We start from the raw sequence: 27,951 nt of genomic DNA on the forward strand, positions 1-27,951 counted from the left end.
CCCATCCTGTTTTAGGAAACACGCATTAAGCTTCCCCCCCCTATTTCTCCCTCTCCCTAAAGAGTTTGGGGAGGGGGAGCAGATCCGAAGGCACAGAATTTCCCTAGCCCAAGACATATTCGTGCCACTCACCCACCCCCCTGCACTGGGGCTCCCAACAGGTTCAAGGGGATAAAATCTGAGACCGAATAGAAACCCACCCAAGCCTGGATCACCCCCCAAAACCTCCAGAAACTGGGTGAGTGGGTGACAATTTGGCCTTGGGTCAGCCATAGTTCTCGTAGGAGTTGTCCTTGAAAGGGCAGCTGCTGTGAGAGCTCTCTCAGCCCTACCCAGTCACAGGGTGTCTGTTTTGGGAGGGAGAAGATATAGAAGAGTGTCAGCCGCTCTAAGTCTCAGATTCAGAGAGAAGGGCGGGGAATAAATCTCCAGTCCTCTTCTTCAAAGGAAGTTCAGGGTTGGTAGGTAAGTGTCCCCCAACCCAGTGTGCTCCAGCGGTGAGCACGGCGACCTCTATGTTAGCTATAAGGAAAAGCACCATCATTGGCAGCACCAGGCAAGTTGGGTGTCCACCACTTCCAGAGACCATTTTAGAAAACAGGCATTAAGCCCTCCCCCCTCCATTTATACTCAGTTCACCCAGCACAACCATGTCCGGAGACTGGATGTCCAAACTCTCTCCCCCAAGAGTTTCAGGAGGGGGAGTATAGCCAATGGCACAGGATTCTCCCCGCCCCAACACAAGTTCATGCCACCCTCCTGCACTGGGGTTCCCATTCTCAGCAGGAATTAATAAAGAGGCTCAAGGGCACAAAGTCTGAAGAGAAACCTACCCAGGCCTGGATCAGCCCAGAAAACCTCTAAAAACTGGGTGAGTGGGTGATAATGCGGCAAAGGAAGTTGGGTGTTGTTAAGTGTGCCCAACCCAGTGTGCTGCAGCAGTGAGCACAGCAGCCTCTCTGTTAGGGATTATTAGAAGAAGAAGATATTGGATTTATATCCTGTCCACACCGAATCTCAGAGTCTCAGAGCGGCTCACAATCTCCTTTATCTTCCTCCCCTACAACAGACACCCTGTGAGGTGGGTGGGGCTGGAGAGGGCTCTCACAGCAGCTGCCCTTTCAAGGACAGAGTCTCAGAGCGGCTCACAATCTCCTTTCCCTTCCTCCCCCACAACAGACACCCTGTGAGGTGGGTGGGGCTGAGAGGGCTCTCACAGCGGCTGCCCTTTCAAGGACAGCCTCTGCCAGAGCTATGCCTGACCCAAGGCCATTCCAGCAGCTGCAAGTGGAGAAGTGGGGAATCAAATCTGGTTCCCCTAGATAAGAGTCCGCATGCTTGACCTTTACACCAAACTGGCTTTCAAACTGGCTCATTAGGGAAAGGATTGAGAATAAAATGGCCTATATTGTAAATCCCTTGCAAAGATCAACAGTGCGGCTTCATTTGCAATACTGTCTGCAGTTCCCAGTGACTCAAAAAGGACATTGCGGAGCTGTGTGTGGGGGGGAATACAGAGCAGGCGCAACGAGGTGATTAGGAGGTTGGAGCACCTTCCCTATGAGGCTGAAGAGTCTGGGACTTCTCCGTTTAGAAAAGGGGCACTAAGGGGGGGGGACACAATAGAGGCTTATAGAGTGATGCATGGGGTAGAGAGAGTCGACCTCCTCGAAATAACAAAGTTGGGAGGGCAATCCAGCATCTCAGCTGGGTGCTTTTCTCTATGTCTGAGCTGACCATCTGCTTTTGGAGGACAGAACAGAGAACAAGAGAGGTATCCAGGCTTATTCTCCAAGGCACATACTTCACCATCACTGCCTGCTGTAGAAATGTTTCACTTACCAAATGGTCCGTGTAACTGCTGTTACTCTTTAAAGCAGGGGTGTTAAATGTGCAGTCAGGTCCCTGAGCCTGGCTGTTGTCTGCTTCCTTCTCCCGCTCTCTTGCTTCCGTCTGCATCAGAGCTGATTTTGCCAGGCTTGCTCAATTGCGCAGGAGCTACAGAGTGAAACCTCTGTTTTCTCCATAGGTTGAGGAGCCTCCTTTGCGCTTTCAATTGCACAGCAGAGCTACTGAACCAAGTCTCTCTTCCTTCTATTGGCTGAGGCTCCCCCCCCTTCCTAGTTCCCTAGGAAAGGAAGGAAAGAGCCAGAGCTTCTTTTGCCCAGTTTGGTGTAGTGGTTAAGTGTGCGGACTCTTATCTGGGAGAACCGGGTTTGATTCCCCACTCCTCCACTTGCACCTGCTGGAATGGCCTTGGGTCAGCCATAGCTCTGGCAGAGGTTGTCCTTGAAAGGGCAGCTGCTGGGAGAGCCCTCTCCAGCCCCACCCACCTCACAGGGTGTCTGTTGTGGGGGAGGAAGGGAAAGGAGATTGTGAGACTCTTCGGAGTGGAGGGCGGGATAAAAATCCAATATCTTCTTCTTCTTCCCTGGATCCCACGGGAGAAATACAAAGAGTGCTAATGTTTTAAGTGCTAATGTTTTAAGCATGTTTTAAGGTTGTTGTTTTTTAAAAAATTAATTGTGTTTGTCTGTGTCCTTTAGGTACACACAGGGCCCAACCCGACAAGGTCTCATTTATGTCAGATCCGGCCCTCATAACAAATGAATTCAACACCCCTGAGAAGAGGAATATGAACCCCAAAGATAGGGAAAATTGTTCAAAAATAGATTGTTTTAAAGTAGGAGTAACTAAAATTGGATAAATTTCAGATTTGATAAAATTAATGGAGAAGCCTGAAAAAAGACTAAAATAAAGACTAAAGCACTCTGTTATTGTTTTTAGTTTGGCTAAGGAGGAAAAGGGATTACTTAGATCTTTAAAAACCACTAAGTTTGTGGGGAGTATTGTTCAGTGAAATGCCTTCTACTTCCAGGTCATGCCTGACTGCAAAAGCCAACGGTTCTAAGGACAGTGCAAAAATGATAGGTGAAAGGGAGCAACCTTGTTGAATACCCCTTGCTGTGGCAGCTTTTCAAGGTTTGTGACAAGACTCTGAGTTCTCCTGACCCCTTCAGGCCTTGTTTGAGGAGACTTGATCCCCCTGTTCCTTCCCTGGAACCCTGGGATAAACCCCCTGTGATAACATATTGAGCCTGGGTTTGGACCTTTGCCCACATAGAACATGTCAGTAAAAGCAACAAGTTTTATTGAAAGAGATTAGAAAACAGTTCATTGTTATAGGAGAAGAAGAAGAAGAAGACAACGACAATGATGACAACGACATTGGATTTATATTCCGCCCTCCACTCAAGTCTCAGAGCGGCTCACAATCTCCTTTATCTTCCTCCCCCACAACAGACACCCTGTGAGGTGGGTTTGTGCTACAAAAGGTGAGCAAGTTTGTGCTACAAAATGTACCAGCCGAAGTACTTAGAGATATGTAAGTTACAGCAGGTTGGTGCAATGTGAGATTCCTGCCCCTCCCTTCCTGGTAAAAGGATTCCTTGAGGTGCACCAATGTGCATGTGCGCATAAACCTCCTACCCTGATTCCTTTGTCCGGTGTCATTTTATAGAGCAACTGGACAACAGCCCCCTGACCAGCTCCAGCCAATCACTACCATGATCCCCCCCCCAATGCTTCTGGAATAAGAGTAAGTTTTCTTCTCCTCCCAACTAATTGTAATGTAAGTGGTTCCCTTTGATATGCGGGTGATGCCCCTTTTGGCTTGAGCAAATGTTATTCTTTCTGCTCAGCTAGTACAAACAGGAAAAGGACTGTTGCCCTGGGATTCTACAACAGAGCCAATAACGATGCTTAAATGGGCAGGCTGATTGGTACAAAGAAGTGCCTCTTAATAAGGTTGTGTCCTTCTGCCATACGATGAATAAATATAGTTCCCATCACTCAAGCTTAGTGACCTTCTCATATGCCATGGACAAGCACACATCCGGACTTTACCTTCTTGAGAACTTCTGGCACATATGTGGAAGGCTGAAAGAGAAAGATGGGACAAGAGGGAAGTCCTCTGGTGGTCTGCTCTTGCCCCCAAGAAAAAATTATAGGAATGCTTGTGCCAACTTTGCTGCCACATACAACCAGACAGCACAATCACAGGACCTAACAACATTAACTACACCGTCTCAGGCTCATTCATATTCATATTGTTCATATTCCAACTAAAAAGGTAAAGGTAGTCCCCTGTGCAAGCACCAGTCATTTCCGACTCTGGGGTGAAGTTGCATCACAACGTTTTCATGGCAGACTTTTTACAGGGTGGTTTGCCATTGCCTTTCCCAGTCATCTACACTTTCCCCCCAGCAAGCTGGGGACTCATTTTACCAACCTCGGAAGGATGGAAGGCCGAGTCAACCTCGAGCCGGCTACCTGAATCCAGCTTCCGCTGGGATCGAACTCAGGTCGTGAGCAGAGAGTTTGACTGCAGTACCGCAGCTTTACCACTCTGCGCCACGGGGCTCTTATTCCAACTATATATATGCCATTAAATGTCAGCAATGCCCTTCGGTTCTCTACATAGGGCAAACAGGACAAACCCTACACCAAAGGATAAATGGACACAAATCTGACATCAGGAATCACAAACTGAGAAACCTGTGGGAGAACACTTTAACCTTCCAGAACATTCATTGGGTGACCTCAGAGTTGCTGTTTTACTGCAATTGAACTTCAAGAACAGAATGGAGAGGGGAATTGCTGAATTACAAATTATTATGAAACTTGGAACAAACCCCTCCCCAGGACTGAACAAGGATATTGGGGGTTTTTTATCTCATTACATATGTTAGGGTAAGAAGGACTCCTTTAAGCAGTGGAAAGCTAGTCCAAGTGAAATTAATAAAAGGGAACACAGGCAGTGGCAAATCAAATGCAAGACTGTGATCAGGCAGGCAAAAAGGGACTATGAGGAGCATATAGCAAAAAACATAAAGACCAACAATAAAAATTTCTTCAAATATATTAGAAGCAGGAAACCAGCCAGGGAGGCAGTGGGGCCCTTGGATGACCAAGGGGTCAAAGGATTACTGAAGGAGGATAGGGAAATGGCTGAGAAGTTGAATGCATTTTTTGCCTCCGTCCTCACTGTGGAAGATGAGAAGTGTTTGTCTGCTCCAGAACCACTTATATTGGAAGGGGTGTTGAAAGACCTTAGTCAGATTGAGGTGACAAAAGAGGAGGTCCTACAACTGATAGACGAATTAAAAATTAATAAGTCACCAGGTCTGGATGGCGTACATCCAAGAGTTCTGAAAGAACTCAAAGTTGAACTTGTGGATCTTTTGACAAAAATATGTAATCTTTCATTGAAATCTGCCTCCGTTCCTGAGGACTGGAAGGTAGCAAATGTCACCCCCATCTTTAAAAAGGGTTCCAGAGGAGATCCAGGTAACTACAGGCCAGTCAGTCTGACTTCAATACCGGGAAAGTTGGTAGAAACCATTATCAAGGACAGAATGAGTAGGAACATTGATGAACACGAGTTATTGAGGAAGTCTCAGCATGGGTTCTGTAAGGGAAGATCTTGCCTCACTAACCTGCTACATTTCTTTGGGGGAGTGAACAAACATGTGGACAAAGGGGACCCGATAGATATAGTTTACCTTGACTTCCAGAAAGCTTTTGATGAAGTTCCTCATCAAAGGCTCCTTAGTAAGCTCAAGAGTCATGGAGTAAAAGGACAGGTCCTCTTGTGGATCAAAAACTGGCTAATTAATAGGAAGCAGAGAGTGAGTATAAATGGGCAGTCTTCACAATGGAGGACGGTAAGCAGTGGAGTGCCGCAGGGCTCAGTACTGGGTCCCATGCTCTTTAACGTGTTCATAAATGATTTGGAGTTGAGAGTAGGCAGTGAAGTGGCCAAGTTTGCAGATGACACTAAATTGTTCAGGGTGGTAAGAACCAGAAAGGATTGTGAGGAACTCCAAAGGGATCTGTTGAGGCTGGGTGAGTGGGCATCAACGTGGCTGATGATGTTCAATGTGGCCAAGTGCAAAGTAATGCACATTGGGGCCAAGAATCCCAGCTACAAATACAAGTTGATGGGGTGTGAACTGGCAGAGACTGACCAAGAGAGAGATCTTGGGGTCGTGGTAGATAACTCACTGAAAATGTCAAGGCAGTGTGCGATTGCAATAAAAAAGGCCAATGCCATGCTGGGAATTATTAGGAAGGGAATTGATAACAAATCAGCCAGTATCATAATGCCCCTGTATAAATCGATGGTGTGGTCTCATTTGGAATACTGTGTGCAATTCTGGTCACCACACCTCAAAAAGGATATTACAGCATTGGAAAAAGCGCAGAAAAGGGCAACTAGAATGATTAAAGGTTTGGAACACTTTCCCTATGAAGAAAGGTTAAAACGTTTGAGGCTCTTTAGCTTGGAGAAACATCGCCTGCAGGGTGACATGATAGAGGTTTACAAGATTATGCATGGGATGGAGAAGGTAGAGAAAGAAGTACTTTTCTCCCTTTCTCACAATACAAGAACTTGTGGGCATCCAATGAAATTGCTGAGCGTCGGGTTAGAACAGATAAAAGGAGGTACTTCTTCACCCAAAGGGTGATTAACATGTGGAATTCACTGCCACAGGAGGTGGTGGCGGCTACAAGCATAGCCAGCTTCAAGAGGGGGTTAGATAAAAATATGGAGCATGGCCTCTCTTATGTTCTTAAACCCACTTTCACAAAGTATGGCTATATAGCCACAGTATTCCAATGTATTTCTTTTTTTATCAGAATAATGTTTTTGTATTGACATATGCAAACAAGGGATATTGGCTGTTTATCTCATTACATATGCAGGGGTGACCAATGGTAGCTCTCCTGATGCTTTTTGCCTACAACTCCCATCAGCCCCAGCCAGCATTGGCCAATGGCTGGGGCTGATGGGAGTTGTAGGCAAAAAACATCTGGAGAGCTACTGTTGGCCACACCTGAATATAGCAAACTCATCTTCCACTATGTTTTAATGTATTTTTTTCTAATGGCAAACTAGAATGATGTATATATTTATGTTACAAGTTAAAAGGTAATTTAGTTGGACAGGGAAAACTTCTGGGAAGGAAATGCTCTCATTTTGACCCAGGCTTATTAGCAATAGAATGATTAACAAACATTCTCACATTCTGACATGTTACTGTTTTATTGGTTTCCCCTGCTAATACTACCCAGATCAAAAGTTTCCTGAATTTTTTTTATTTTACTGTTCTGCTATTGGATTTTAACTTTGTACCCCTTTGCATTCTAAACCCCACCAGCTCTGTGTAGCTCTGCTTACTGGACCTCATTCCTCGTCTGAAGAAGTGCGCATGCGCACGAAAGCTCACATTCTGAATAAAAGTTTGCTGGTCTTAAAGGTGCTTCTTGACTCCTGCTTCCCTCTAAGCTGAGTTAGCCTGAGCTAGGGCAGAGATTTTTAGCCTCCAACTCACACCTTTTTTTGTCTTAGCTCAGGAAAAATAGCCCCAGAGCAAACGAAGGCATGCAGCAGCTCACAACTTTAATGCCGGTAGCTCATGAAGTAGAATCTTTGCTCCCAAGACTCTGCAGTTGAGAGGGGACCTTGTTGAGCACACTTCCCAACACTGAACTTCCTTCGCCAGATTGTCGTTAACGCAGCCAGTTTCCAGAGATCCTTTGGAGTGATCCAGCCTTGAATGGGTTTCTATTCAGTCTCAGATTTTATGCCCTTGATTAACAACCTCTTTATTAATTCCTGTTGGAGACCCCAGTGCAGGGGAGGGGGGGTGGGTGGGAAGAGGCCTGAACTTGTCTGGGGGTGGAGAAATCTTGTGGGGTGGGGTCTGCTCCCCCTTCCGAAAATCTTGGGGGGAGGGAGTGTTGACATCTGGTCTCCCAACACGGCTGTGATGGATAATCAGAGGATAAATAGGAGGGGGGGGGGGGGCTCAATGCCTGTTTCCTAAAAAGGAGTTGGGGGCTGTTGTGGAAGCCGGGCATGACTGCCTTGCCTGGTGCTGCCAATGATGGTGGTTTGGGGCTTGGTTGTTTGTAACAATTGCAGGAATTCGAATATTTATTTCTTTAATTACTTTGGTATATTTATATGCCGCCCTTTCCCAAACGGGCTCAGGGCGGATCACGCTCAAGTAAAACCAGTCAAATATGATAAAACCAATAAAACAATCAAATACAGTTGAAAAGCAAAACAACAACATAAATATTAACAGTCCCAGGACAGCTCAAGGGGAGAAGGAGACTTCAGACCGCTGAGCGCTCCCGTCTCCGGGGGTCCTGCGCCCCGGACACTGCGCGGGAGGGCGCGGAAGGAGCAGCACCTCCCCCCCCCCCAACTTCGCCTCACCCCTCCCTCCCAGGCGTCGGGAGGGAGGGCTGCGGAAGGGGCGTCGCTTCCAGGGGAACGCGGCTCCCCATCCCACAGACGGCCTCCGTCTAATTTCCGCTGCCGAGAGCTCCTCGCCCGCCCTGTCCATGGCCGCGTCGCCACCGCCGCTGCGCCTCTTGGGGGCCCTGCTGGTGACCCTACTCGGGGCGCCCCCCTCCTCCACTGCCTGGCCTGTCGTCGCCAACTCCAGCGCCGCCCCGACGGTGGAGGTGAGGCTGGGGGTGCTGCTGCCGGAGCACAGCCTGGGCTACTCCTGGGCCTGGCCGCGCGTCAAACCCGCCCTGCGCCTGGCGCTGGAGGCCCAGCTGCGCCGCGCCCGCCTCGACGTCGACCTCGCCTTCGCCTCCACCGAGGACGAGAACGGCGACTGCGACTCCAGTGTGGCCATGTTCAAGGCCGCGGATATGAAGTGTTCCCAGGATCCCGACGTGCTGCTGGGGCTGGGCTGCTTCTACACCAGCTCCGAAGTGGCGCCCTTAGCCCAGCGCTGGCAGCTGCCGCTCCTTCGAGCCGGCGTCTACCAGAGGCGCCGAGATTCCAGCACGACGGTGTTCGGCGGCCCCGTCCAGTGGCCGAGCCTGGGAGCCTTCCTCACCCAGCTGCACCGGCGCTTCCACTGGACCTCCCAGGCCGCCTTTGTCCTCAGCCACATCTTTTACCTGGAATACTTTGAGCGGCACCTACCAGCCAGCCCCGGCTTCACCGTCCGCGTTCACGAATATAAGCAGCCCGGCGAGGCTGTCCGCTTCATCCGGGCCGAGGGGCGAGGTGAGTCCGACCAGGTGGGGTCACTCGGCTGCATCCGAAGCTGCTTCCTCCACGCAGTCCTTGGTTTGCCTGCAGGGTTGCCAATCCCCAGGTGGGGGCAGGGGATCCCCCGGTTTGAAGGCCCTCCCTCCGCTTCAGGGTTATCAGAAGGGGTGGGGGAGAAATGTCTGCTGGGCACTCCATTATTCCCTGTGGAGATCGATTCCCATAGGGTATAATGGAAAATTGATGGGGGGGGGTTCTGGGGCTCGGGGGGGGGCTGTGTTTTGAGATAGAGGCACCACAATTTCAGCATAGCATTCAGAGCCTCTCCCCGAAATGCCCTCCAAGTTTCAAAACGATTGGACCAGGGGATCCAATTCTATGAGCCCCAAAAGAAGGTGCCTCGATCCGTTATTTCTAATAGAGGGAAGGCATTTAAAAGATCTGCAGTCCTTTTCAATGTGTTAGCCAGAACTCCCTTTGGAGTTCAATGATGCTTGTCCCAACCTTGCTCCTGGCTCCGCCCTCCAAGTCTCCTGGCTCCAACTCCGAAGTCCCAAGACATTTCTTAAATTGGACTTGGCAACCCTACTTGCCTGTGGCCAAGTGCAAAGTAATGCACATTGGGGCCAAGAATCCCAGCTACAAATACAAGTTGATGGGGTGTGAACTGGCAGAGACTGACCAATAGAGAGATCTTGGGGTCATGGTAGATAACTCACTGAAAATGTCAAGACAGTGTGCGATTGCAATAAAAAAGGCCAACGCCATGCTGGGAATTATTAGGAAGGGAACTGATAACAAATCAGCCAGTATCATAATGCCCCTGTATAAATCGATGGTGTGGTCTCATTTGGAATTCTGTGTACAATTCTGGTCACTGCACCTCAAAAAAGATATTATAGCATTGGGAAAAGGTGCAGAAAAGGGCAACTAGAATGATTCAAGGTTTGGAACACTTTCCCTATGAAGAAAGGTTAAAACGCTTGAGGCTCTTTAGCTTGGAGAAACGTCGACTGCGGGGTTACCTGATTTACAAGATTATGCATGGGATGGAGAAAGTAGAGAAAGAAGTCCCTTTCTTCCTTTCTCACAATACAAGAACTCGTGGGCATTCAATGAAATTGCTGAGCAGTTGGGTTAGAACGGATAAAAGGGAGTCCTTCCTCACCAAAAGGATGATCATGTGGAATTCACTGCCACAGGAGGTGGTGGCGGCTACAAGCATAGCCAGCTTCAAGAGGGGGTTAGATAAAAATATGGAGCAGAGGTTCATCAGTGTCTATTAGCCACAGTGTGTGTGTGTGTGTGTGTGTATATATATATATAATTTTTTTTGGCCACTGTGTGACACAGAGTGTTGGACTGGATGGGCCATTGGCCTGATCCAATATGGCTTGAAGGGCGCATTGCAGAGTGGGAGAAGGCAGCCAGCCTGGAAATGTATATCGAACAGAAGTGTGTGTGTGTGGGGGGGGAGATAGAAAGGAGCAGTGCCTTCTGGGAAGGGAGGCGCTTCCCCCAGGCCCCCTCCAGCCTAAGCCACCTCTTTGAGCCAGTTTGGTGTAGTGGTTAAGTGTGCAGACTCTTATCTGGGAGAACCGGGTTTGATTCCCCACTCCTCCACTTGCACCTGCTGGCATGGCCTTGGGTCAGCCATAGCCCTGGCAGAGGTTGTCCTTGAAAGGGCAGCTGCTGTGAGAGCCCTCTCCAGCCCCACCCACCTCACAGGGTGTTTGTTGTGGGGGAGGAAGGTAAAGGAGATTGTGATCCGCTCTGAGACTCTTCGGAGTGGAGGGCGGGATATAAATCCAATGTCTTCTTCTTCTTCTTTCTCCCCCCCCCCCCTACCCCAAGCTTGGGAGTTCTCTCCTGCTGACAGTGGCTGTGGAGGACCAGCTCAGCCTGATGCAGGGCAGGGGCGAAAGAGGGGCAGGTGGATGCCCCAGGTTAGACTGTTTCCTAAACTGGGATGCCCCAGGAGAGGAGTGGAAGGAAGCCGAGGGAGAGCGAGAGAGGGGTCACATCAGTGGGCTGCTCTAGGGCTTCCATCCAAACTCCTCTTCATCGTGGGGAACCTAGTTGGTGTCTCTGGGGCCTGAGTTCAGTCTACGGATGTTAAGCTGTATAATTTTACAGGGAATGTCGCTGGAGTTTACATAAAAGTCATGAGAATCCATCTATCCTGGCCCCATGAATTGCTGGGTCCATGAGTTTTACAGTGCAGTCTGGGGAAATATTCTTGTTCATTGATGGGGATGGGGAGGACACTGATGAGAACCTGGCTGCCAGGACTGCGGAGGGCGTTAGAATACAAGCTATGCACATTCCAGCCATTATAGAGTTAACTGTTTACCTGAAAGAGGAAATGATGTATTGTGTAATGTACTGAGAACCGAGACGGTTTGAAGGCAACATAGTTTATTCAGTAGCGCATTACAAGAGAGGGAACACGCGGGCCGGGCCCCGTTTATATACAGTACCCGGAACAGCCCCCTCATCCGACCAGGCCAATCCTAGTCGGTCAGACTTCCCGCCACAGATCTTGATGGGCGGGGCGACTGGCGAGCTCCATCCAGGGACCCAGGGGTCGCCTTCAGTAGCGATCGCCATGCAGCCAGGTAACTTATGTTCAATACGTAACATATTGTAACCTAAACCCAATTATGTGCGGAGTCTTCTTTGCCCGCGAAAGATGTAAACCTAACATTGGTCAGAAAGGACATTAGGTGTGAAATGCTTTGATCTTGTGTGCAAGCTGAGTTGCTCTTCTTCCTGGCGAAATGCTCTTTGGGAAGAACGGTTAGACAAAGGGCTGCATAATGTAGCCATGTAGAGAACAGACACAGAGTGGCTGATATGCTAAATTGTACCCTATCCTGATGTTTTCTAGTAAACTTTATTTCTTTTGATAAGCTTAAGCCTCGACTCCAATTATTGCCACTCCAAGCCTCTGAATTTAACGTGTATTTCCCATCAGAGGGGAGGCTGCTCCACAATGCCCACGTGGCGAGGGAACAAAGAGGCCGATAAAGCAGAGCGTCTTAAGTCAAACCTTGCAATTTATGTTTGGCCGAGGGGCAGATTGTCCTTCACTGCCCTCTGTTCTTTGTGTGCATCTGACACACACCCCACTGGTCGGCCTGGTTTCTCCTTAGTGGTCTACATCTGTGGGTCCCTGGAGATGTTGCAGGAGATCATGCGCATGGTGCAGTCTCAAAACATGACCAACGGTGACTACATCTTCATGCATGTTGACATATGGGGGGAAAGCCTGCAAGCTGAGGGGCATCATGAGGCTTTCAAGTCCTGGCAGAGCAAGGAGAGCCAAGATGTGGGAGATTTCCAAGAGGCCTTCCAGGTAAGTCCTCGACACTGGTAAAGGGAGAGAAGGGGAGGAAGTCTAGGGAACTGAGGGTGGGTGCTGGAATCACCCCAAAGGATATCGCCTTCCCTGGGTGAGTTGCAATGCAAGTTTAAGGGCGTGGTGGAATAAGGACTGGCCCTACCCCTAGACTGGGCCTAGGCAAGGCTACCTTCTGGTGCCCCCAGCACAGATAATGTCACTGGGTCATATGGGAGGTGTCCAATATGGCAGCCCCAGAAGAAGAAGAATTGCAGATTTCTACCCCGCCCTTCTCTCAGAGACTCAGAGCAGCTTTCTCCTTTACCTTCTTCCTCCACAGCAGGCACCCTGTGAGGTGGGCGGGGCTGAGAGAGCTCTTACGGTAGATGCCCTTTCAAGGACAACTCCTACAACTTACCCAAGGCCGTTCCAGCAGCTGCAAGTGGAGGAGTGGGGAATCAAACCCGGTTCTTCTAGATAAGAGTCTGCACACTGAACCACTACACCAAATGCCAGCGCCCTAGGAAATCGCCTAATTTGCCTGGGTGGAATTTGGAGAGGGCCACCATTTAGTGTGTTGAGCCATGACCTTCAGGAGGTTTGAAGCAAAAATGAGCCCCGCAGTGATTCTGAGCAAGTGCAGAAATCTTTTCCCCTGAGGAGGGAGTCCCCACAGCCAGACTCCTTGCCTCGAGATGCAAAGAAGGGGAGTTTGCTTCTGGGCTCCTCCAGACTGAGCCACAGCCCGCCTAGTGAAGGAGGGGGACCTGCAGATGGGGCTCCTGGGGTGTGCTTTGGCTGGGCCCTTCGAAGGGGAGCTGGGAAAGGCCTCCTTCAGCAGGGAAAGTAGAGTTGCCAGCCTCCAGGTGGGTGCAATCTGAGATATAGCACTGCGCAAAAACTACATTAATTGATACTTCATATGGCCCTCTTATTTATAATGTCTAGAGCAATTGTATAGGTATGAGAGTAGTGATACAGTGACGTAAGGTAAAGGTAAAGGTAGTCCTCTGTGCAACCACCAGTCGTTTCCGACTCTGGGGTGACGTTGCTTTCACAACGTTTTCACGGCAGACTTTTTACGGGGTGGTTTGCCATTGCCTTCCCCAGTCATCTACACTCCCCCCCAACAAGCTGGGGACTCATTTGACCGACCTTGGAAGGTTGAGTCAACCTGGAGCCAGCTACCTGAACCAGCTTCCGCCGGGATCGAACTCAGGTCGTGAGCAGGGGGCTCCGACTGCAGTACTGCAGCTTGACCACTCTGCGCCACCTTAATGTACACCTGTGATGTACACCTTAAGAAATGATGTAATGAATTGTTCTTGTTAGGCATTATAAATAAGAGGGTCAGATGAAGTATCAATTGTTGTAATTTCTGTGCAGTGCCAAATATCAGGTTGCATCCCGTACACTGTGAACATATGAAGCTGCCTTATACTGAATCAGACCCTTGGTCCATCAAAGTCAGTATTGTCTTCTCAGACTGGCAGCGGCTCTCCAGGGTCTCAAGCTGAGGTTTTTCACACCTATTTGCCTTTTTTGGAGATGCCGGGGATTGAACCTGGGACCTTCTGCTTACCAAGCAGATGCTCTACCACTGAGCCACCGTCCCTCCCCAATTGCTTCAGAACTTCCAGGGCACCGTCCCTTTTCTGTGGTTTCCTCTGTTAGCCTCCAGGTGGGGCCTGGAGATCTGCTTTGACAATTGATCTCCAGCTGGCAGAGATCTGCTCCCCTGGAGAAAATGGCTGCTTGGAACGGTGGGCTCTATGGCACTGGACCATGCTGAGGCCCCTCCCTTCCTCAAACCCTCCCCTCTCCTGGATTCACCCCCAAAGTCTCCAGGTATTTTCCAACTGGACAACCCTAAGGGAAAGAGATGGTTTGGTTTTGGCCTTCCCAAGTTGGGATTCACACAGGTCCAGGCCCAAATGTGTGCCTGCACTTAAGGCAACTTGACTAACAACAGTTACAGGTAAGTTACAACAGTTACAGGCAACCTTGTTTTTTTTCCTGGATAAAGACCTGTGGAGACTCTAGCCTCTATTTTCTGTGTAGAGACAAGAGTTCCTGGGTCATAATTCCTTGGCCCAGAGGGAAATTAGAGGGGGACAGGGGTGGCTAGCCCTCTGAGATGGAGTCTTTTCCATCATGCAGGAGACCAGCCCGAGCAGAACCATGGCCTGGCTGACCTCCTGGTGTGTCTTCCAAGCTGCCAAGACCTGCCCTGGAAGTTCTGAAGGAGTCCCGGCCAGCTGGAGCTCTCTTGACCTCTTTCTCTAATTGCAGACGGTGCTGGTGGTCACTCCCCATGAGCCCCAAACCCCCGAATACCGGCATTTCCAAAGCCAACTGATCCAGCGTGCCCAGAGAGACTTTGGTGTGGCACTCAATGACTCGCTGGTAAATCCACACATCCTGGTTTGCAAACCTTCTTCTGTTATTATGGGATGGGGTGCAGGGCCCTTTGTGAGAAAGGAGATGAGAGAGATCAGGGGCCAAAATTACTTCACACCTTGGCCTTGGGAATCTCCTATTGTGACAAAGAAATGACTCAAGAGATTCTCCAGGTTTTGGGTTGAGAAAAGCAGCCATGGCTTGGCTTTGCAGGTGGGTCACCAGGGTTGGCTTGATAGACCCAGGTCAACATTAGCCCTTGATCATGCAGGGAGTTTGCAGTGGCCTTCTTGGTAGTTCTCTCTTCTGGACAACCATTGCTGCTGTTTCCTATCTGGGTTTCTCAGCTATTCTGCTGAATGCATTTTCAGTTGTGCTCCCTGTGCTGTGTGTTGCATCCTTGCAGCTGACCGCTGCCCCTCCCCCCCCATTTCCTCCTGTTCGCTTTCCACATGAAGCATTCATTGCCCCCGTGTTCTGCCTTCCTTGTGAGCTACAAGGCTTGCCCCTTGCCACCCAGGTCTGAACTGATCTTCCCTCCTTGATCTGGCATCCGACTGGATGTTGTGGTGCAGGAGTCCCCTATGTGTCATACTTGAAGGAGGCCTCGTTTCTTGGGTGGGCTGCCAAATCCAAGCTTGGCTGAGGCATGGTGGTCGCCAGATCTGCACAGACAAAGAGACCCCCCTTGATTCCCAGTATCAGACCCCTGATGCAGCCGGTCTTGAGCCAATCAGGGATACTCTGGATCCCAGAGATTTGAGTTAGACCATCATATGCATCCACATTGCGATTCTTGTGGCTCCAGATTGTCCCTGGTGATGACATTCAAGGCAGTGGTTGCCAGTGGGGAGGGGAAGGGAACAATATAGTTCCATAAGGTTTCTTTCACTCTCTCTGTCCCACTGCAACAGGGGACGCTGGTGGCCGGCTGCTTCCATGATGTGCTGCTGCTTTATCTCAGGGCGCTGAGTGAAACGCTGCAGGAAGGTGGAACCAAGCGGGATACCAGCCGCATCCTGGAAAAGATGAGGGGCCTGAAAATCCAGGGTACTGGGTGTTTAGTGGAGGGAAGAGAGTGGCAGGGGTGTGGAGGACAAAAAGGGGTTGCAGAGGAACGGGGTTGGGCGGAGGCACCAAGCGGCTGCCCTGGGCTGAGACAGATCAGGCCAGGAGGGAGAAGGAGAGGGTGGGGAAAGGGGACTGGCTTTTGAGAGGAGCTGCCCCAGAGTCTGTGCAAGAGGGATACTCAGCCCTGGTTCATGAGTGACGACTCATGCCAGGGGCCACATAGAAATGATGTGCATCTCCCTCCCTGCCCCCACCCCTCCAGGTGTCACTGGGACAGTGAGCATCAACAGCAACAATGACCGAGAGATGGATTTCGACCTGTGGGCCATGAAGGATGTAGAGAGTGGAGAATACCAGGTGTGTTTATGGGGGGCTGGGAAGTGTGTCAGCCATTGTAGGTGGGGGAGGGTCCCCAAGTAGCCCACTGGATCTCTGAATGGGCTGGTATGACCCCAAAAGGTGCTGAAAATCCATGAGGGTGTTGGGAGGTGAAACGCCAGGGCCTCCAGGCCTTTTCATTTGGATGCGGTTATTGGAATTTGCAATAGATGCGGAGGAAAGTCCCCCTGGGTCTGTGATATGAATCCTGCCCCTTCTTTCCACAGGTGGTGGCTCATTACATGGGACTAGAGAAGCAGATCAACTGGACAAGGCCTATTCATTGGAAGAAGGGGAGCCCTCCTCTGGACAACCCAAACTGTGTCCTCAACAGGAATGACCCCTCCTGTGGTAAAGGTGAGTGTGTCCAGTGGTAGGGGGACTTGCTCTCACTGGCTAGACCACACTGGCCATTCCTAAGGCCTTTCATCTCCTCTACCACCTCCAGTTGTGATCCATCTGCCAGGCAGGGCAACCCTAAGTAGGAATGTTCAGACGCCCGCCATTTTGCCTCACGTTCTGCTCACTGGTTGGGAGCACAGAGATGATTCTTCACCAGCAATTTGGCTGTTCACTAGCCACGGACATCTTTTCATGAGGGAAATTTTCACATATTCATGCAATGCAATTGGCATTATTTCACATCTGCATGTTCTCTCACACCCAAATGGGAGTTCTGCTTTCCTCCTCTCATGTAGACCTGCTGTCACTGCTCACTGCACACAACCAATCCTGAAAATGTACAGGGAGCAAGTTGATCAGTTTGACAGTAATGACTAATTGTGTATTTTTTTTTTAAAAAAAGTTTTCCCACGGTGTTTATTTCATTCTTTGTTATCACTGAGGGTTTTCACACGTGCCCATTTTTGCTCAGCCTGATGGGATTTTAGTCCTCCCTTCATGTCATTTACTGATCTGGAGGAGCCTCAGTTCCCCCTGCTGCACAGATCCAAAAGCACCTTGAAAGAGAAAAGGTAATGAAACTGAAGTACTCCAACTTGTGTCCATTTCTCCATCCCCACTTATGAGTTGCTTCGGGTGGGTGGGGGGTTCTGAATGAATGCAGGGCCGGCGCATGGGAGTAGGCCAAGTAGGCGGCCTCTTAGGATGCCACTTGGCCTAGGGATGCCACGAGGTGCCCCCTCTCCACACGCCCACACCGCTGCCATCCTGACTTTGCCGAGGTCTCCTGAGGCCTCGGCAAAGTCGGGGGAGGGGGGCAGCTGTGGGCTTGCTTCAGCAGAACTCTCAAGCTCCTGCCTGGCTCCAGATGCGAGGCATCCCGTTGCCTCATTCAGCAGGGCCTGCATTGACGCACTCAGAATGGATGCTGCCCCCCTGGCAGCTCACAGGGAAGGAAGGGGTTGATGCGGGGGAGCTAGGAAAATCCCTCCACTCAAGCAACTGACTTGTGAATGCACACTGAGAGCCAGTTTGGTGTAGAGAGCCGGTTTGGTGTAGTGGTTAAGTGTGCGGACTCTTATCTGGGAGAACCGGGTTTGATTCCCCATTCCTCCACTTGCATCTGCTAGCATGGCCTTGGGTCAGCAATAGCTCTGGCAGAGGTTGTCCTTGAAAGGGCAGCTGCTGTGAGAGCCCTCTCCAGCCCCACCCACCTCACAGGGTGTCTGTTGTGGGGGAGGAAGGGAAAGGAGATTGTGAGCCGCTCTGAGACTCTGTCCTTGAAAGGGCAGCTGCTGTGAGAGTCCTCTCAGCCCCACCCACCTCACAGGGTGTCTGTTGTTGGGGAGGAAGGGAAAGGAGATTGTGAGCCGCTCTGAGACTCTGTCCTTGAAAGGGCAGCTGCTGTGAGAGCCCTCTCCAGCCCCACCCACCTCACAGGGTGTCTGTTGTGGGGGAGGAAGGTAAAGGAGATTGTGAGCCGCTCTGAGACTCTTCGGAGTGGAGGGCGGGATATAAATCCAATATCTTCTTCTTCTTCACTGAGGATGGGATTAATGAGGGGGCTATTTGGGGACAGTGTGGGCAGGGACTGCCATTTCTGGGTGGATGCAGGAGGGCTGGATGTCCTGATAGGATCCTCCTTCCCTTGGGGATTGCTCGTTTTGTACAGGGCTGATGCTGCATGACCATGACTCTCCCCTCTCCCTCCAGGCAGGAATTCAGGAGAAGGAGGGCTTCAGTGGAGACTCCAGTTCCTGCTACTAACTATCACCATCATAGCTGAGGTGAGGGAGGACTAAGGAGAAGTGTGTTTGCGTAGAGCTGATGGGTATTGGGTAAAGGAGGGAGTTGCTAAAGACAGCTGAGAGACCACCCACTGAAAGGCTGGAGTGATTTCGTCCCCCCCTTCCATGGATGTTCTCCCTCCAGAGCTCAGGAGCTCCTTCACAGCTAGAGGGAGAGGTCATCCTTGCTGGGTGACCCTCTGGGCATCATGTCTGTAACTCTGTCTTGTAAGTAAGAAGGCAGAGATCAGCAATTGCCATAGGTTCAAATGGCTTGCCAAGGAGTTTCTCCAGAACCAGGGACAGGCTCTTCTCAGGGTCAAGGGGCTTCTGAGGGGGGAGGGGTGGATCCACATCATGCTCTTGAACAATCATTTGGTGAGAAACCAAGGTGCTGCTATCCACAAGATATTAGCTGAGATGGCAGCTAGATGAACCTGACTCCTGTAAGGAACTAGGTACCTCAGATGCTGGAGAGTTGTCAATGGGTTTTTTTACAGGTCCAAACCATTGGTTTTGGTCTTGGAGAGTTTGGATGAAGAGACCTGGGAAATTTTAACAGGAATGTCTATGTCTTCCCACTTGATAACAGCAAAATGTTCCCAACAGTTGTGAAACGCACAATCTATTAACAGACTATATACCATTAAGCCCGAAGATTTTGATTGCACGCTAGGATCTTAACTAACTTTAAAGAGACTTCCATCGATTAGACACACCCTCAACGTAACCCTACAGAATAGAAATATGAATATTAAATCAAACCAGACAATTCTAATATTTTATTCAATCCAAATTCAGTACATGCTCGTAGCCTGTAGGTTCAGCATCATTCCTGACGTAATAATAGCTGTTTCTTTGTGACCAACACTGAAGTCCTCAAGTGGGCGGAGGTTACTAGCATCGAGGCACTGCTGTTGAAGACGCAGCTGCGCTGGGCAGGGCATATTTCCAGGATGGAAAACCACCGCCTTCCCAAGATTGCTCTGTATGGCGAACTTTCCACCGGCCATCGAAATAGAGGGGCACCAAAGAAGAGGTACAAGGACTCCTTGAAGAAATCCCTTGGCACCTGTCGCATCAACCATCACCAGTGGTCTGACCTAGCCTCAGATCGCCAAGCATGGAGGCACACCATCCACCAGGCTGTCTCTTCCTTTGAGAACGCACGCATAGCTGGTCTTGAGGACAAAAGGAGATTGAGGAAGAATCGCACTGCTATAGCACCAACCCCAAATCAGACTTTTCCCTGCAGCCACTGTGGCCGGACCTGCCTGTCCTGCATTGGTCTTGTCAGCCACCAGCGAGCCTGCAGCAGACGTGGACTACTGCACCCTTCTTAAATCTTCGTTCGTTCGCGAAGCCAAGCCGAGAGAGAGAGAGAGAGAGAGAGAGAGAGAGAGAGAGAGAGAGAGAGAGAGAGAGAGAATAGCTGTTTCCCATTAATTAAATGAAAAGGCTGGGCTTCATGCTTGAGAATTACAACAATTATCAGAAGCCCAATGATTTTTTTCCCAGTATCCTAGCATGCACCTCGGGTTTTACTGATTAATGTTTCTCTTAAAGTCTGGGGTAGGCTGGGATGAGTCTATGAAATGGTAATACAGTCAGACATCCACTTAATTGGTCTGCATATTTTTTGTTTTGTTTTAATCTTAGTTCCAGTTTTGAGAATATTGTTCGGATGTGACGCTGAAGGTGACATACTCTGATGAAGATTGCCACAAATGAGAGCAGACCCGGACTTCTCATCTACAGGATTCCTTGGCATGCAATCAAGTTCCCTGAAAAGCTGGACTGAAAAGGGATTCACTAGCAGGCAGTTGGTTGAAATCACTGTCACGTTATTTGTAGTTGGAAACGGTTGTTCATGACCTCAGTTTGTCAGTTGAAGACGTTGTTGAATTGGTCAGATCCTGTTTCTGTAATGTGGACATCTACATTGAGGTATTGTTGTCAATAGTGTACATATTGTAGCAAACATTGTCGATGCAAAATTTGAAACACTGCGACAACTCTGTAAATGCAAGTTTTCAAGAACATACAACACATAGGGTGTTTTCGCACTCACCTTCAGCCGGCGCCGCGACCCTCTTGACGACGGAGGATCTGTGCTGATTTCCCACACGAAGCGCTGGAGCAACCAGAAGAGCCGCCAATTTCCGGCGCGAAGCCCGCTCAAGCGTTTTCCTGCTTCCTGGCGATTTACGTTTGAGCGGGCTTCGCGCCGGAAATTGGCGGCTCTTCTGGTTGCTCCAGCGCTTCGTGTGGGAAATCAGCACAGATCCTCCGTCGTCAAGAGGGTCGCGGCGCTGGCTGAAGGTGAGTGCGAAAACACCCATAGTTTTACATGACTTAATGATTATTCCTTTGTTAAGTAAAAGCTGTAACCTCAAGTTACACAGTATTTTCTTCTTTCATAATTACAGTCATAGAGTGCGTTCCCTTTTTGTTCTTTATATTGATCCCACGGCTGTTTTTTAAAGACACTAAAATATCAATATATGGTTGTAATGAACTATGTCAAGCAAGTTTTCTGTATTCCCTAGCTTTCTTTCTTTTTTTAAAGTAAGTCTCTAGCCCTTTCTTTCTTTTATAAAGATATGTCCATAAGGGAAAGGGCTTAGAGACATTTTTTAAAAAATGAAATCTGGGAATTTAGACCTCATGACTGAGGTCTATTTTATATCAATATATCAATATTTTAGTGCTTTTAGAAAATAAAAAAAAATGAAACCACTCTTCTGCGGGAGGGAGGTGAAGGAGGGGTTTGATGACGATGACAGGCCAATCATCAGGAAGTGGGCTGGAGATGGGTGGGACAAACAAAACCAATAGAAACATTACATACTAAGGTAAAGATGACTCAAAATGGGCTGCCAAAAAAAAATGGGAGTAAAAATGGTTTCAAAAGAACTGGGGGGAAACTGGTGGGGGGGAAGGGGAGTGAAAAGAAACTGAAGCTCAGAAAAATGCATGCGGAGATCAGGAACAAATCAAAGCAGGATGGAGTCAGAACTAATGAACCAAAAGAAAATGCAAGAAACCCCCAAAATAAAACATTATAGGGCAAATCTAGACCTGCAAGTGGTTTTGTCTGCACTGAGACAAGCATTCTGTCTACCATGCCCAATCTACCTTTCCATTCCCCAGTGTGAAGCAGTTCCCATTTACATAGGGATGCTCAGACACTCCAATTTAAGCAGTCAGGGACCAATGCATCTATAGGACCACCTCCTCTGTTATGTCCTTGGGAGAGCATTGCACTCCTCAGACAGCAATTTACTGGTGGCCCCTGTCCCTAAAGACATCCATCTGTCCTCATCCAGAGCCAGGGCCTTTTCAATCCTGGCCCCATACTGGTGGCCCCAGGGCCAGTGAGTGGGAGTTGGTGAGGTAGGTGGCCACCTGGGGCACCACCTCACTGCGGGGGCCGGCACTCCCTCCCTGTCCCCGCTCATGCCGACCCTTCCCTGTCCCTGCTGGTGCTGCCTCCCTCCCTGTCCCCACTTCAGATACTCCCTCTGAAGAGGGAGAGGGCTGGGGAAGGGGTGGGGAGGGAAGCGGCTTTGTTGGCTGGGCAGCAGCCGCCTGTGTACTTCTTCCTTCACCTCAAATTATCCTGCCACTTGCCCAGCCCTCTCCCCTGCTTCAGCCATCATGCCATCGCAATGACATCACTTTAGAGTCAGGGGTGGGGGCACGGGATTCTGCCTGCAGCGGCAGAGGCCCTAGTGCCAGGGCTGGGTGGAACTCTGCTGAATATCATCAGGGCATCTGTGTGGGAGGTGGAGCAACAGTGGCCGGCCAGTGTGCGTGCTCTGAGGTGCAGGCACTGGACCATGCCACACTGCCGTGATTGAGCTTGCTGGGGACAAGGAACGGTGTGGGCAGTGGGGGAGGAGAGAGGATGCCTTGCCTGGGGCTCCGGCCTTGCGCCAGGACCCTAGCACCAGCGCTGAAGACAGATACAGAACAAGTATCCTTGGATATACAAAGGAAGGGCACACCTCTGATAAATTTGGCAGCTGTCAGCTAGAGGTGGGCTTGCTCTCAAGTGGGCATCTCAGAAGTGTCTTCTATTCCCTTCACAGCATTATCAGGAACTATGGCAGCCTCAGGTCTTCTGACTCTGTGGTGAACAGTGACTTGGCACTCAAGGTTGTGACTGGTGGGCATCGTGACATCCAAAAGAGAGGGGCAGTTTCTAACGACAACTGAGAGGACAACTGAGAGACCACCCTCTGAAAGACCAGGGGTGATTCCTTCCCTCCCTTCGGCTAGATCCACAGTCAGGGAACAGCGGCAGCCTGGCCTGTCACCAGTACAAACTGGAGAAACAAGATGGATGCTGGGGGGAAGGTAGCCAGGTCTAGTACTCAATGTACACTACAGATGTGCGTGTTAATCTGTGTTCTCGGTCTCCCTGCTGAGTAAAGATAGCAATCAGCAGCACTGCAGAGCTCCACAGGCTGCACGGATAGGCGCTATGAACAGCAAGCCACAAAGCAGGATAAAAACTACATGATAAATGAAGGCCTGATAACATGTTCCTTGTCTTTTATCATTGAACAAACCTTTAGTCTGGCCATAGTTTTAGAGAGTGTTTGGATGCTTGTTTGAAAGTCACAGGTGACGTCCAGACAGATTGAGCTGAGACATATTCTTTAAAGCAAGGGCGTCAAACTCATTTGTTATGAGGAATGGATCAGACATAAATGAGACCTTATCGGGGGCCAGGCATCTGGGTCATAAAATGTAATGCCAGGTAGCGGAGACATAAACTTTATAAGGCACAGACAGACACAATTAAAGGGGTTTTTAAAATATAAAATAAAACATGCTTAAAACATAAGCACGCTTGCAATATTTTAACAGTCTCTGCTAACTGGCACATCTTGCTCTGAATTACTGCATGGAGACAATGTCTGTGCTGCAGTATACTGTTCAGGTGTGTATCTGTAAGTTGCAAACCTACATTTGATTTATTGACATTCATTACAGAAATTTCATGGTCAATGCTCTGTGCCCCAGGGGAAAACATGAAATGACTGGGCATTGTCAGCTTTTGTACATAAGCTGCTTTGTATGCTGGTCAAGAATAGATGAAGGCACCGTGGCACAGACTGAGGGCTGTGTGATATCTACAAAACTATAGTCTTCCCCTAGAAATATAGCTGCAGCTCCTATGAGGCAGTGCAAGACTAGAAAGACACCAGTGTATAGTGGTCAGTATCAGCCTACTAGGTTCAAGATCCCTAGTCTTCAAAGGAAAGGTGCTGGACACACATTCTCAGACTATTTAGATGAGGGATACCATGTTGTTACTCCTCTTGTAAATAATTCACATTGCTTTCCTACTGAGAAAGACTTGATCAGGGGTATCAAACATGTGGCCTGGGGGCTGAATCAAGCCCCCGGAAGGCTCCTATCAGGCCCCCGAGCAACAGGCTGTCATCTGCTTCCTTCTCCCTCTCTCTTGCTTCCTTCTGCATCACAGCTTGCTTTGCCAGGTTTACACAATCGCACAGGAGTTACAGAGCAAAGCCTCTTATTTTCCCCATTGGCTGAGCTCCTCCCATGGGGAGGAAAGGGGGAGGAAGAGCTTGCTTTGCCAGGCTTTCTCAATCGCACAGCAGAGCTACTGAGCCAACTTTCTCTTTCTTCTATTGGCTGAGGCTGGGGAAGGAAGGAGTCAGAGCTTCCTTTGCCCCATTTCCTAGATCCCATGGGAGAAATAAAAAAAATGCACCTTTAAGACCAATGAGTCCTAATGTTTTAAGCATGTTTTAAGTTTTCTTTTTTTAAAAAAAAATATTTAATTGTGTTTATAAATGTATATCTCTGCAACATGATCTTAAATAGATATGCACATGGCCTGGCCTGACATGGCCTAGCCCAACCTTATATAACCCGGCCCAACAAGATCTCATTTATATCAGATCCGGCCCTCATGAGTTCAACACCTCCGTTCTAGGAGTTTAAAAGATTTTACTGCGCTTTTACATTATTTTACAGCATTAGCTTAATTCTTCTGGACCTGCTTATATTGACTACTGTGTATTTTCTTCATTAGTATTGTACAGCTTGATTGTTAATTTTTAAAGGGGGAAACAAAAAAACAAGCAAACAAAAGTTTAGTTGCGTTGCACTTTTAATATTTTCTAAGGTAGATTTAGAGCACCGCGGCGCAGAGTGGTAAAGCTGCAGTGCTGCAGTCGGAGCCCTCTGCTCACGACCTGAGTTCGATCCCAGCAGAAGCTGGTTCAGGTAGCCGGCTCAAGGTTCTCAGCCTTCCATCCTTCCGAGGTCGGTCAAATGAGTCCCCAGCTTGCTGGGGGGAAAGTGTAGATGGTTGGGGAAGGCAATGGCAAACCACCCTGTAAAAAGTATGCCGTGAAAACGTTGTGAAAGCAACTTCACCCCAGAGTTGAAAACAACTGACTACCTTTACCTTTTTAAGGTACAATAGATATTGCATCTTTCCAGAAGTTTACTATACTTCTCTCAGGTTTTAATATTTTAGAAAATCACTTCTTTATTGATTTCATTGACAGTAAATTAGTTGAAGTTCTGATTGTATTGAGTTTAGGCCATAATTAATTCATTGATAGTTTATTATACTTTTCTCAGTTTTTAATATTTTAGATAATCACTTCCTAATTGATTTCTTTGAAAGTATATTAATTGTAGGTACATGACTTTAGGTTATTATAAATTCATAGGTAGTTGTTATTTGACATTTCTCTAGGCTTATTATATTTAATATATTTATTTTTGTTTTACAGGTATACACTATTATTTATTACTTTGACTGTCTTAATATTGCACTTTAACATATTAATTCCTTCATTCATTATTTCTCATATTTAGAAATATGCTTTTGATCAACTGTAACCTGTGATTTACCTAAGAGATTTATTACTGTTTTTACTGCATATTCCAGATACAATATCACTCTGATTTCCTTTTGCTCTCTTGAATTATCTCATTGATGCTTATATACAGTACTTTGCCTTGACCATCCCAAGCCTACATTTGCTTTTCTTTTATGAATTCTAGACCATTTCTACTCTAATCTTTAGGCATTAATCTCTTTCCTTATATGTTTCTTTATAATTCTTCACCTTTTACGTATTCTTTAGGTTTTCTTTGATCTATCTATCTATCTATCTGTCTGTCTGTCTGTCTGTCTCTGTCTTTTGGTTTCCTAAAGGTACTCTGACTCTCTTTTTTCATGAGGTCTTATTTTTTTTTTTTGAGTAACCACTGCTCAGACTCAGCTTAAATGAATATTACATCTGTTAACATAAAAGGACTTCAAAATCCAATCAAAAGAATGAGGATACTTTCTAACTTACTAAAATTGTGTTCGGATATTGCTTTTCTCCAAGAAACGCATCTGTATTCCTCATCACAGCCTCTCCTAAAAGCCAATTGGATTCAACATCAATTCAATTCTAAAGGGACATCCAAATCGTGTGGGGTCTTCTCCATTCTGCTTTTAAACAAGGAACAGTTTGAACACAAAGCTACAAAATCAGATCCACATGGTTGCTTTATATTTGTCAAAGGACTTACAAGAGATCGAATGTTTACACTAGCCTCAATCTATGCCCTGAACGGTAACCAGTCGCCATTCCTGGAAGATACCTTTTTGAAACTTAATTCCTTTCAAGAAGGTGAGTTATTACTGGGTGGAGATCTGAATCATATTGTTAATAATGACCTCAATCGCTCTCATCTTGTTTTTACTGTTGACAGCGAAGAACCCAGCTTACAAAATTGGCCTCATTATTGGATGGGTTCCATCTCCTTAATATTTGGTGTCCTATGCACCCAAATGAAATAAATTACACCTACTGTCCTCCAAGACACAACATTTTTACCAGAACTGATTTTATTTCAACTTCAGCTTCCTTTCTACACAAAATAACAGAGATGGATATTGGAAATATTTCCTGGTCAAATCATGCCTGGGTGTCTTGTTCTATGCAGTTAGATACTGTCACTGCCCATCCTACTGCCTGGTTGTCAAATAAGTCCCTCTTTTACTCTGCACTTTGCACCTCTGAATTAGAAACCAACATCAAACAGTATTTCTTGGAGAACTGACTGGAAGATTCATCTTAGAATCATAAAGTCGGAAGGGGCCTCCAGGATCATCTAGTCAACCCCAGACTTATTATATCTGTAAAGGAGGTTCTCAGAGGACATCTCCATATCATCTTGTCTGGAAACCCCCCCCCCCCCCAAATCAAGCTGTACTGGAAGATCTTAACATTAAAATCCAACCTCTGGAAAGACTTCATAAACTAGCTGGTAGCAAGGAAATGTGCCGCCCATTACTCAACTATCATAAACTGTTAGAAACCCCCAGGGAATGGGGGCATCTCCTTTATTTGAAACAAAAAACCCTTCCTTTGCCGCATTGTCACCCACTCCCCGAGTTGGTGGAAGTCCTCTGGGACGATCCAGGATTGGTGGGTTTCTGTTCAGACTCAGCTTTTATGCTCTTGAACCTCTTGATTGATTCCTGATGGAAACCCAAGTGCAGGGGAGCGGGGAGGCATGAACTTGTCTTGGGATGGGAAAATCCGGTGGAATTGTCTATGCTCCCCCTCCCGAAACTCTTGGGTGATCTGGAGAGAAATGGGGTGGGGGGGAGCTTAATGAATCTTTTGGAAAACAGGGCGAGGGCATCTGGAAGCGGAGATGCCCTCCTTGCCTGGCGCTGCCAATGATGGTGGGGTTTGGGGAGGGGGGGGGGTGACAATCGCGGGAATTCAGGCGGATCCATGGAGAATCTGAGACAGTTCAGTGTGGGAAAGGAGGGGGGGGGGACCTCCGGAAGCTGAGCGCTGCTCGGCCTTCTGCTCTGGTTCCCGCCTGGCTCCGCCAGCCCTGAGTCTGGGAGGGTGGAGAGAAGAGGAAAAAGGAAAGGAAAGGTCCCCTGTGCAAACACCAGTCGTTTCCGACTCTGGGGTGACGTTGCTTTCGCAACGTTTTCACGGCAGACTTTTTACAGGGTGGTTTGCCATTGCCTTCCCCAGTCATCTACACTTTCTAGGGTTGCCAATCCTCAGGTGGGGGCAGGGGATCACCCGGTTTGGAGGCCCTCCCCCCGCTTCAGGGTCATCAGAAAGTGGGGGGAGGGGAGGGAAATGTCTGCTGGGTACTCATGATTCCCTATGGAGACTTATTCCCATAGAAAATAATAGAGAATTTATCCACGGGTATCTGGGGCTCTAGGGGCCCTGTTTTTTGAGGTAGAGGCACCAAATTTTCAGTATAGTATCCAGTGGCTCTCCCCAAAGTAGTCCCTAAGTTTCAAAAAGATTGGACTAGGGGGTCCAATTCTATGAGCCCCCAAAGAAGGTGCCCTTATCCTTCATTATTTCGTATGGAAGGAAGGCATTTAAAAGATGTGCAGTCCCTTGAAGTGTGATGGCCAAAATTCTCTTTGGAGTTCAATTATGCTTGTC

The 27,951-nt window shown here is 48.4% G+C and overlaps 1 protein-coding gene across 1 annotated transcript; it reads left to right on the plus strand.

Annotated features, from left to right (window-relative positions):
* The first annotated feature begins 8,418 nt into the window (after positions 1–8,418).
* On the plus strand, positions 8,419–25,622 carry LOC132590622 (atrial natriuretic peptide receptor 2-like). The gene is made up of 7 exons (XM_060263595.1): positions 8,419–9,100; positions 12,241–12,443; positions 14,721–14,834; positions 15,743–15,878; positions 16,162–16,256; positions 16,505–16,634; positions 25,612–25,622. Exons 1-7 carry the CDS (start codon positions 8,419–8,421, stop codon positions 25,620–25,622), a joined length of 1,371 nt encoding a protein of 456 aa, XP_060119578.1.
* The last annotated feature ends 2,329 nt before the right edge of the window (positions 25,623–27,951 follow it).

This window comes from Heteronotia binoei, unplaced genomic scaffold (assembly GCF_032191835.1).
Source record: "Heteronotia binoei isolate CCM8104 ecotype False Entrance Well unplaced genomic scaffold, APGP_CSIRO_Hbin_v1 ptg000366l, whole genome shotgun sequence".
Lineage (NCBI taxonomy): Eukaryota > Metazoa > Chordata > Lepidosauria > Squamata > Gekkonidae > Heteronotia > Heteronotia binoei.

Bases quoted from the DNA above. Each gene is read 5' to 3' on its own strand.
- LOC132590622 (XM_060263595.1), top strand. From the start codon at position 8,419: ATGGCCGCGTCGCCACCGCCGCTGCGCCTCTTGGGGGCCCTGCTGGTG. The intron at 14,835-15,742 runs GTAAATCCACAC...CCACTGCAACAG, and splicing joins TGGCACTCAATGACTCGCTG to GGGACGCTGGTGGCCGGCTG. The intron at 15,879-16,161 runs GTACTGGGTGTT...CCACCCCTCCAG, and splicing joins GAGGGGCCTGAAAATCCAGG to GTGTCACTGGGACAGTGAGC.